General features: G+C 44.2%; 1 protein-coding gene across 1 annotated transcript in view; it reads right to left on the minus strand.

Moving 5' to 3' along the window:
* Nucleotides 1–12,086, minus strand: part of LOC100647927 (probable G-protein coupled receptor Mth-like 1) — a 155,507-nt gene that overhangs the window by 94,189 nt on the left and 49,232 nt on the right. Inside the window, exon 4 of the mRNA XM_003394204.4 lies at nucleotides 4,474–4,552. Within this exon, the coding sequence (XP_003394252.2) occupies nucleotides 4,474–4,552 (79 nt within the window). The remainder of the gene's footprint in view (nucleotides 1–4,473; nucleotides 4,553–12,086) is intronic.

A 12,086-nucleotide genomic window follows, 5' to 3' on the forward strand; every position in this document is an offset into this window, starting at 1 on the left:
AAACGAATCTTGGCAACGGCCACTTCGTCGATTACAGATTCCGCTCGTTTCTATCAATTCACCATCTGCTCCGACTACTATGCTCCGGATCTTTGACCTAGCGCAAGATGAATCTATGCATATAGATCTCCATTGCCTCGAGCAATATTAACTTCGAAGTATACCAGACTTTGTATCGGGCCAATCTTATCATATAAAACGTAAGACGCTCTAATGCTTAGAACAGAACGTTCCAGTTTCTGTGATTCGAGAGACTATTGTCGGACTAATTCAATATATTTATTCGATTGCAGAGCTATCACAAATTTCAAAGGGGTTTCGAAAATTATTCCTATTTTTATATTTCTACTTAAAAATCTTAGGACAGTTATGGTATTTGCTTTAAAAAATTTGATTTCTGAGCGGTAGTGGAATTAATTATTATTTGGGGTTAACCTGTACTTGCTATAATTTTGATATCAAAGCTCTTGTATAAATTCCAATCTAAAAGTATCTAAAAGAAGGAAAGAAGATCGTCGAAGGGAATATAGAAACGAAAATCGTTCGAAGTGCAAATTTTGTTAGGAATTTTCTCACTATCTAGAATTTTGTGGATGCTATTAACTTGGCAGCGGGGGAGTACGATCTTATGTAGCCAAAGAAGTCGAGTCCATGATGCAGCTATCGGGGACGAGATAAACGAAGTTAATGAGCCACTCTTCGAGAACAGTGGAGACCTTAACGACCGACACGAACGCGTACTTACACCGTCACAGGCTAATACACTTGACCACGATCCTCAGACGACACATTCCGCCTTTGTTCTCCGTTCTGTCCTGTGCCTGCGGCCTGGTCGTTGCATTGTTTCGCAGGCAGGCATCGAGATTAGGCGTTTCTTCGTTGCTGACAATGACCGATCGTGTCGCAGCCCCAGTTCATAGACGAGTCTTTGCTTTTTCGCTCGACCGAATTCCATTAAGCCTTCGAAGGATATTTTCGATGTTCGTGACCAAACTCTCGAAGCGATCGAAACCGATTAGAAAAGCTTCTTTCAGAAATCTCTTTGATTTCTACCCTGAGAAAGGAAACCAACGTGGACGCATCGAAATATTTTCGCAACGAAAAATTCTCTGGCTTTCTTCCTGGAGAAATTTTGCTCCTGAAAGTTCGCCAAATCTCCGAGAAGCTCGCGAACAAGCATGAAAGGACACTCTCGAGGATCATCGATTCTCGCAGGCGAATCTTTCGACGAACCAGTTCGCTTCTGGAATGCAAATTCGTTTCGAGAAGTAACGCTCTCTCGTTGAGTGCACGCACCGCCGAGAGTCGAGAGCGCAACCAGCAACAGCAGAAGCATCGACGGTAGCAAGGAATTGCGAGCGACGAGGTCAACCCTGTTAGAAGACTTCGTGTATGTTCTCTTACATGTGCGTCTATGTGCAACGACTGCACTGACCGTGGGAAGCTGTTAGATGTTAGGTAATTGAAGAATTTCTCGGAAAATAGGCGTGCACGCGTCTAGTCGTAAGGAGCAAGTTCGAGGAGCTCACCTTTGGTGTAAAAAGCAAGCGTATTCAGACTCATCAGACCAGCTATCTCAGTCAGCAATTAAGCGTATAAATTTCCACGCGATGGAATCGTCGATTCGCTCGGGGTTATCGTGCTTGTACATTGTACTTAATTGTACTTGCTATTTCCTTATCATCGAATGCACCAACTGTGTCTTTCAGAAGGATGAAACTTCGAATTCCCATTCTTTGGATATCTCTGCAGCGAAACATACGCGATAGTTTAAACAGTTTGTAGTAAGTTGAGAAATAACCACACCAAGACCAAGACCAAAGACTATTGACCCAGTCTGTTCCAGTTTGACCCAGTTCTACGAACAGCTAGATTCGTATCTGCATTTATATTATTAAAATATTAAAAACTGTAAGACCATGAATGTCTGTACGTCGAAATTTATGCACAGGTTTAAAATACCGAAACCTGAGATTTCCTTATATGCTCGGTTGCCTACATAGGAATTAATGGACTTGAACCACTCAGGGGGTAATGAGTTGAGAAACAAAGAAATTTAGTTGATGGCCGATCTATAGGAGGTACCAATCTATAGACTAGTCAGTGACGTAATCGTTCTCCAAGCAGCTTAGAGTCGTACCTTTTGCCGACGTTGCTCAATGCGTCCAATTATGAAGTCTCTCATAATACTGCTAATTAAATTCGATAAGTTATTTCCAGATTGCGTCACTGCTTCTTCTGTGAAAAGCTCCTTTCGAATCTTTGTGAAACCTAAACGAAGCAACCGAGTAGCGGCATGAAAGCAATGACCTTGCAGCGGGAGGAAAACTGTGGATGAAACGAGTTATCCGACAGGATGCATCGCGCTAAACGCGGCTGCACAGCGGTAAATGACACCGGGCTAATTTTCCGGCTGGAAAATCACGGAGCTGAGCAGCTAGCGTGAACGCAACGTGTCGGTGACACTTCAACAAGTGGATACAACGGGTTGCGCACGTGTCGCTGACACGTTTCGGCCGTGTGCATCCCACGCGAAAATCGCTGATAAAAGTACAACGCTCGGGGAACAGAGAAAAGTCGGAGTCATTGATGCGGATGCATCCAGTCGGAGCAGCTATTTTTTGAATCGTTTCGCGAATGCAGTGTACCGTGTAACACCGCGATGGTAGATCGGAGATAAACCCGTAGTGAAATGTAGCCATTAACGTAAATTACAGATAAAATAAAACATTCTCCGAATATTTAACTTTCGAATTTCTTGATCTTCGAATCCTTGAAACTTAGAAACTGAAATTTCGAAGCTCCGCATTGTTTAAGCTGTAAATCCACGAACGTTTGAATAACGATCGGCCACATAATTCTCCAAAATCGAATCATTTTTAATTATCGCGAAAAACCTCAACGTATTGCAAAATTAGTAAACGATATCGCCGATACCTGATCAAGAAATACGCGATCGATCGAACAGATTTCGCTAGTGAAGTGAAATATTTTACACGTTACAACTCAACAAGAGAGAAAGAAAAACGAAAGGAGAGATAAAAACGGAGAGAAACAATGGCACACGAGCAGCAAGACTCGGAAGACGAACGAAGAGACAAAAGAAGTTGAAGGCTGTCGAGAGAAAAAGGTGAGAAATGAGCCACTCGGCAGTATCGGAAGAAAAAAAAGTCGACAAAATCGACGAACGAGAAGAAGAGGAAGAAGAAGAGGAAGAAGAAGAAGAAGAAGAGATGGAGGGCCCGTTATAGCGACCGTGTTGCATCGCATTAACCAGTCGACCGAGTGATCTTGATCCCATCTCTCACCGCGACGACGCGACGGCCTGCTTCGTCCCCTTTCGATCCTTCGAGTCAAACGTGATCCGGCCACTAACGATCTTCTGCTGCTACTTCGGTGGAGATCATCGTTCTAACCACCTGAACGTTCGCACCCGCGTTCACGTTCGCTGTAACGCGTTCTCACCGCGAAACATACCGCCAGAAGTAATTTCTCGCAGGTGCTGCGCGCGTTCTATCCGTTTCTCGCGGGTAAAGGTCAACCGCGAGTTCCATAGTCTGTTAGCGACCGTTATTACCGGATAATAATGAATTATGATAATTCAATAGGCGACATTAGCGTTGTTTAATGCAACGCATATTGGACGAAGAGACCATGAGAACGTACAAAGTTACGGTTCATCGCCCGTTCGGACTAATATCGCGCAATAATTATTTCCCGGGAGAATTTGCTTCAGCGTAGTCGCGAGAAAAAAGTAACGGCTCCAGAAACTGAGTTCGTTATCAAGCATATAGTTTTATAATGGAATAATTCTCATTGTTCGATAGCGTGGCGAGCGATTTCGCGGCGAACGCGATGAATTATTTGCCAAGAGCGCGCTATAGATTGCGTAATTACGTGGTAATTGCATAATTGCGAGGTAACGAGTGGTGGCCTTCTGATCGAAGATGCGACACGAGGCAACGCGGCTAACGCGAAACTCGGCCAGGTCGATAACCTGCAACCCGGTGTTAATTAACGGCGTACGCACAAACCACCAGAGTTACTCTCTCTCTTCGGGACAGGGGCCTCGACATTCCCGTTACCAACCTCGTTTCGCTTCTGAAATTCTCTGCCAATTACGCTTCGCGAATTTTCATAATTTTTACCTCATCACCCTGTTCACGGGACTCGTCCACCAAACGGACGCTTAATTGCTACGTGACGACTGCTCGTGTATTTCATTTTTCAAAAGTATATCTGAAACGTTTGCGTCGCGTGTGTAAAAACGAGGAGCTTTTCGAGCGGAGAAAAATTAAAAAGAAAAAATAGAAAGAAGGTTCGATCAAATAAATCTTAACGCGGTACAGTCGTTTGATTCGAGAGCAGTCGCACGGAAGAGTACACACGCGGCGAAATCTTCCGCCACAGATCTATACCTATCTTCTTTCTTTACACCCTATAGCTGATCGGACAAAAGGGAGCAAGACTCACCTGAACGTCCACCAGATGTTGAAGCACATCGTGTTCAGCCAGAAGAACGCAGCCAGGAAAAAGAAATGCGCCATGATTGCTGAAACAGAACGAGAAAAATGGACTTCGTTACAAACCTCTTTACCAATGGGTAAGGAGCTTAAAGCTGTTGCTTTTCTCGCTCCTGAGAGAATTATTTTTCCCACGGATAATGGACGGAGAGTTTAATGGACACGAGATGCAAAAAGAAAATTGATCGACTCGTTGATGTTCCGCCATCATAGAAATAAGAAAATGCAAATACAGTTTTTGCATTCCTGCTGTTTCTCAGTTTCAAAGCAATTTTATTCGATATAGAACGAGCTGCAGTTACATAATAGCAATCAATTCGTCGAAACTTAATCACTCTGATTAATTGACCACGCTTGGCCTCTCGTGACTATGTATTTCAGTGGACAAAGTTACAACTAACGCGTTGATATAGGAAATTGTTTTTCCCTCTATAATCTTACCGTTTAAATTCTTTTACGATCAGAAATTTACATCTCAATGAATGACATTCCAAATTGTCATATTTAAAATCGTGCTGCCTACAAATTCTCAAGACCCACGGAGATCTCTCTAATCAACGAGTCCGGTAAAAGTACAAAAGATCTCATTGATCGCTCTTCCGTCCTTCTGACGCTGTTCCCAGCTGACGGAACGCCAAAACCGTCGAAACAAAAGAAGACAGAGCTGATTCCCAGGTTCCGCGATGAACTCTCAAAGATTCATGAACGGCAAAGGGGCGGAGAGAGGTTCCAGTCTGTGGTATGTCGGGGGGCTCGGACAAAGCTTCGGGGGAGAAAGACAGCTTTTGTAAAGATCCGTTTGAAAAGACGGCCGGTTGACTGGGAACGGTTTAGCGCACACCGGGCTAACACCGGTCGGTCTGGATAAATTTTTTAAGCTGTCGTGCGCATTCGTTCTTAGAAATCGCGGCAGCGGATACAACGAACGCGGAAATTCAGACCGCGGCTGGCCATTAATTTCTGAAAACGCAATCGCGAACCACGCGTCTACAGAAAACACACGCGCACGAGGATCCCTTCGATCGAGCATACCCTTCGCTTACGAAGAGTAGGGTGCCTGTCACCCTTCGTCAAAAGAATAGTCGGTGGCGAGCAAAGAAACTTTACAGTTTGTTCCCACTAAAGGTTAAGGTGGATTCGTGGATCGAAACACCTCGAGGTTGGTCCGTTTGTGAAACGTAGCCACGAGCTGTGCATGAATATCCGAAAACTCAATCGACGCGCGTTTACATAATATCTACGGCGTGGACAAAAAGGTTGGCGCGCTTGTTTGTTCGATGTAATAGGCTGATCAGGGGAGAATGGTTGGATAAATACAGGGCTGCTTGCACGTCTAAATTAATAGAATTGAATTGCCGTAGGTACATATTTAATCGTATCACGGTATTGTTACGCACGTTACATCGACTGTTTTCCACTATTCGCAGGATCAATATTGGTTCACCGGTGTTTTCCAATAAACGGAGGTTGTAACGCGACAGTCGGCCGCTGTGCAAAGCAATCAGTTCGTGCGCTATGAATATACAAAAAGTATCGTAAAAACGTTCTTTTGTGCAATTATACCTCGCTTTCTGCCGTTTCCAACATCTTTCGCGTCTCGATAAATCGTATTATACTACGCGACTACTTAAAGGCATGGCTGAAAACAATTGAAGAGCTATTTACCAGAGCTACTGCAGCTTCTGCGAAAGCTTCTATTATATTAACCTTGCTGCGTCTTTCCATCCAATCGTATCTTTTGATCCTTTATTAAATTTGTTAAGTTTGAAGGAAAAATGAAATCATCGATGTTATGATACGCGTGAATGCGAGATGTTGCTAAAATATTGAGAAGCGAGAAAGTTCTGTATAAATCCGCGATTGACGTATTATCGATATATCGACTTTAAGATAGTCACCGGGAAGAGATGCGGACGCAAGGAACAGATATAGAAATCGCAGTAACACGCAGAACGATCCTCTGATTGTTCCCTGTAGTGTGCCTTAAATTTTTCGATAAATTCACGTATTTCGCTACCTGTTTTATCAACGTCTCTCGCATATCTTGACAGTATATAGGAAAGAATCGTTCGAATATGCTTCATCATCTCGAATGGAAACACAAGTCTGTAGGAGAAAAGCAATAGTCCCGTTCGCAATACTAACGGTATATTTGCTCGCGTCGGACCACTGTTATGTATCTCGCTCTGTACACATGTCACACCGACAAAGCGCGGAAACGTGTGTTCAAGGAATGCCGGTGACGCATGAGAAAGTTTTGTAACCGCTTCGCGATTTGCATTCACCCGTTATGCACCGTCAATCGCGAATATTTACGATTGCAGTCTTTTTTTTTTTTTCTCATGTGCAACTACGTGGATAACTGTACGATGGCAGGGGCAATTAACACGCGTTTACGCGAGATCGTTCCGTTCGGCGTAAAAATGTGAGAAATCGATGTTACGAGAGCGAACACCTTCAAGGATGGCCTTGAACGATTGGTTTCGCTTACGTGAGCACGGACTTTGTAGGTTCGTATATGGAAAATCCAGCGTTTAACGCACCAGAGAATTAATTTTGATAACAGACGAAACAGATCTTTTTAAATATAACTTGACTCGTACAAAAGGTTACTCCTATTGCAATAAAGCGCTGGAAAATTTTACTGCGCATTTAGCGATTACGTTTCATTCTTGTCCTATGTTTTAAAAAACAAATACATCGTATGGTGCAAACAAAATGACCTTTTTACGAGCTGTGCAAACACCGTTCTGGACGAAGTGTACGTACGTACGTTTCTGCATGATTTAGAGACTTTATCGTTGTCGCAAGAGCGTCTAAGAACCATAATCTAACAAGCGACGTTAGCAATATTATCTTTTTTCTCGTATCGTTCAGGAGAACTCTTCTCGATGCTTAAAGTATATTAAGCTGCACGTTGTACCTATGTAGGATAGATTAAAACCGTCTGAAGAATTCATGCGATAATACGACGTTTAAAGGCAATTTTCTTAAACACGAGTAATAGCCTCATCGCGTATTCCCGCGACTTTCGTTGGCAATTTCTTCACCGACTGGAAATCGATTCTCCGTAAAACTGTACGCACGCATTCGTCTAGGCGGCTCGCCGTCAGCCCGCAAATTAGACGTGTCCTAAGGCGTTCGAGGTTGATTAACAAAGCAACGAATGACGCTTGTCGACGGATTACGCGATCTAGAAAAGCCGTAGAGAGGCAGCGGGGCGAGATGAAAGCGCGTCGAGGTGCGGAGGTTTCGAAACTCGACGATTTTCCATTGGTTCGAGGTTGCTCGAAGCAGGATTAACGGCTGCTACGTGGGAAAGTCCTCCGATAATTCTTCGTCGAAAGGCTTCCGCCGGCGGCGTTTATCGCGCGCGTACCCGCGTACCCTGCCCGGAAATAATTAAATTTCCAAAACTAATTACGCCTCGTTGCAATTACAACTCCTACGACATTTATTCGTGAACAGGCAACGACACAGCCTGGCGCGCGTGGGTCCGGTCGGCTTAACCCGAAACCGTCCCCAACCGGTGCCGACGCCACGCCACCCTTTTCGCTCTTCTTTCGAAATTTACGGCGACTGTTTCGCCGTTTGGACAGACAGCAGGTCGCATTTCGCTGTTTGTTCTACGTTTCCATTCCTGTTTCCCATTTCGATCGACAAGGACGACGAGCGATTCCCGCCTCGAAGCAATCGTGCAAGTTTCTTTGTCGGAATTAGGACGGGGAAAGGGGAAGGAGAACAGAGAGGAAAGTGACAACGCTCGGAAGAAACGGCGCGGTAGTTGGATCGAGAGTGCTCGAGAGTTTCGCGATATCGCGAGACCCCTTTGATATGGTAATGCAGTTGCACCGCGACCCAAGACGCGATCGAGCTTTTCCTTTCTTCGCGGCAACTTCGCATTTCCGAATCGGATTGTTGAACGCCTCCCAGAGAGGAATCCGATTGAATCGCTGTTTGCGAACACCGTGACGCCGCTGCTCCGTCAGGCTCTGATTAACAGCCTGACACGGTTTCCATTCGTATCCACTGAATGAAATTTTTCGGATCCAATGTTTTCCAGGTCGAACGTAAAATTTATCTACCAAGCGATCTACGTAAACACTTTCCTCGTTTTACTAATTACGGTTCGAATAAGGATGTTTATGCAAATGTATACCTTTATAAATGCAACCACGCAAATTGTATCTACGTAGAAGATTATTTTTACTAGATATATTGCAACGAGTACTCCATGTTGGATATTTTATACATTTTTCTTTTTATGGATATTATATTCATTTTGTACAGCTTCACCAATTTAAATTTCCCATAGATGCATAAATATCCACAGTCTAATTAGCTAGCGAGCTAACAGAGGCGCGATAAAATTTCGAAAAATTGCCACCATCGACATTCACTCAGCTGTTGCAATGTCTTCCATTATCGTGGCGAGTAATTTCGCGCCGGTCGTTGAAATCGACCCCAGGCGCAGCGGCAGGCAACACCGGGACCAGGAAACGGGGAAATAACGAGTGACGTGAGAGAGAAAGAGGGCTTGGAAAGCGGTCGAGGGTTAATTTAAGTGAGGAGAACCGAAGGAACCGGGCCGGTTGCTGCGTTACGACCCCATAGCGCCGCGAGGGCGAGTGTCAAGGGTTGAAACGTCAGCTAGTTAAGAGCCTCGATTTGCATGGGGGGTTGGAATTAGATTGCGCCGCCTTGACCCGTCGTTTATCCTTTTCTTCGTTCGCGCGATCGTCTAATTGCCAGGGGATGCGATGCACGCACCCCTTGAATCGTTGTAAACACTATCGATTTCTAGCTACTACCTCGCTGGCTCTTCGATTCAGTTTCAAGCAGAAACGTTTTCGTTTCGAGACATTAGCGAGATTCGCGGAGGCTAATGCGGAGAAAGGGTTGCTCGCGTGATGCTGTTTGATCTGTCGGATCAAGCTTCTGAACGTGGAACTTGGCCCGAAGTTTGTTTCTGCACGCTGCATGAATAATGCAGCTTAAGACTACCCGACTGCTGCTCGTAGAATCGCTGCTTGATTTATGATCTCCCCGTGGTTGATTGCTCTTGGTTATTCAGGCGACCAGAATCATAGGGTTGAATTATGTCTCGGATGAGCCCGCTTACTACAATTTCCTCCTTAACGCGTCGCCTTATCATTTTTTAATCCTTGCATAATTCTAGCCTACCTATCGATTCACGAGTACCGTACGTGTAAAGAAAATTATGCCATCTGTTTGTGTTTCAATTCGACTGAAATAAATGATATCTATAAATGATTCCAAATTTTTATTTTTCTTCTTCCATGGATTCCTTGATCTCGTTGAGATCCTGATGGATCGTTGCCACGATGTCGATGGGTTACGATTACACGCTCGAAAGAAGTAACAGTTGATTCTTGATTTAACAGATTTTATCCTTTATCTCTTATTCCCTTCTGTTACAAAATCTAAGTTACTGCTACTGTTAACGCGATCCCTTATTACAATAATGAACGTCATTTTATTGTAAAAGTCGTACGTTTCTTAGATTCCAATTAGAGTCCCGTTGCAGGGTGTTCATTCACTAATTCCATGTACCCTTAGGAATTCGATCAAGTCCTTAGATAAAGTCCATCGTCTGCCCGATCTGGCTTCTAATCACGAATCGCCCATTCAACATCTGTTTCTTGCCAGCGTGGCAAATTACCGATTCTACAGACCTGGCCTGCGGCAATCTCTACGATCTGTGTTTCAACGATCCTCCGAATCCAAACACGGAATTAGTCAAGTCCCGCGTGCTGCTCACGAATACCACAAGAAGCGCGTACCGTTCTCAAACGGTTAACTTCATTCCCGGTCAATTTAGCCGCGAAACTTATCGGTGGCCTCGCGTCTTCGACGGAAGAAATTCATTAGAACCTCAGCATGGCTGAATGGACAGGGTGAGCCGACAGCAACAACTTCGGAGATTAATGTCGGTGCATTAACACCGGTGATTAAATTAAATACTTGGGAATAGCACCGCGACGACTCGTAATTAAATCATACTGGATTTATCGCGTAGTCCCGATTTAGATGGGATTAGAGTTTGATTCAACGCGCCTCGCGTCGCAACCCTTCGCCGCGTCGTGCTGTCTCGCTTGCTCTCGTTCCCCCGAAAAGGGTTGGTACGCGGCGATGAGTTATGAAAGTTAGCGACAGGCCCTCGGGGACCCTCTATCGGTCAGTTGAAATATTAAGCCCGAAAAGAACGACACGCGCAGCCACTGCGGACACGTACCAGGACCAACTTGATTCCCTGAACACCAACTACCTGAACTTTTGCCGAAAAAGTAAAGTAGTCTGTCCACTGAACCGTGTTAGAGTTTAATTAAGGTAATGTATACTTACAGCCGTGAGGATAAAAGTATTCTTTCCGATCGATAAAACGCAAGTCTCTTCTTTTTCTCCTATTATTTACGCATTGATAACGACTATATGATAATTAGTATATAGAGCAGAATATTTTAGGTAACTTCGTATCTCTTGCACCGATTTAATTGTTCTTTAATTCTTTAATTCTGTCTATGTCGTTTTGTTGCAGAAGTTATCAACCACTATGGCGTGGAATTACACGTTCATTTTTCAGATTTGTCAATTCTGCAAATCGATGAAGGTTAGCAAAGTAACCTAATAGCAGAATCGTTCTACTGAACTTTGTCGAACGATTCGCGAACTTCTACGTACGGATGGATGTATTTCCTAATCGTAGAAATATCGATCGAATTCTAATTTCCACAAAGTATAAATGAAAACGTCGATAAGAAATTAAAGCTCTTTTAATCGATAAGTCGATAAGCCAATTTGTCTCTAACGCTAATATTTAGCGGATATTCTAATCGCACGATGTTGACATATTGACACGGGGTTTTCGAAAAATTCGCTCGACCACCCAAGCAAAAAAGAACGGGTTAGAGGATCGAGAGCGGCTTTGACAAGAGAAACAAAAATACCCGGTCCTCTTGGCGTATTACAGGCGTAAGTAAACGGATAAATTCGCCAGGATTAATAAAAGTCGTACGCTTTTCCCATGGAATTACGATCGACCATTTTTACGAGTTATCGGTCGCGGGCAGGATGAGAGAGAGAGAGAGAGAGAGAGAGAGAGGGGGAGGGAGAAAGAGAGAGAGAGAGAACGTGTTCGGGGATTTTACGGCAACGTTCGCGTTATTTCGAGAACCGAGCAGCGTTTTGCCGGTGCGTACTTTACATCCATAATTCCGGCTGGAATTAATTGGTGCCACGCAGCCCTCGACGTCGAAAATCATTTCGCGACGAGGAGATACGATACGCCGGCCGTGTAAACGATTAACGTGAATAAATAAACGGAACGCCTAGCTACTAGGGGAGGGTCGAACGCGACCCGGGAAAAATTTATGTAACGGAAATGCGGAGATTAATGATTTCAGGAAATGAATCGGTCTAAACATTTAGACGTTTCAAATTTTGCGAATCCAAGTTAGTGGACGGTGGAAGAAGAAACAGAAGTCGAGGTAAAACGAGAGAAAAAGAGGAACGAGGGAGGAGGGGAAGGTAGACGAAGTTGGT

This window comes from Bombus terrestris, chromosome 3 (genome assembly GCF_910591885.1).
Source record: "Bombus terrestris chromosome 3, iyBomTerr1.2, whole genome shotgun sequence".
Taxonomy (NCBI): Eukaryota; Metazoa; Arthropoda; class Insecta; order Hymenoptera; family Apidae; genus Bombus; species Bombus terrestris.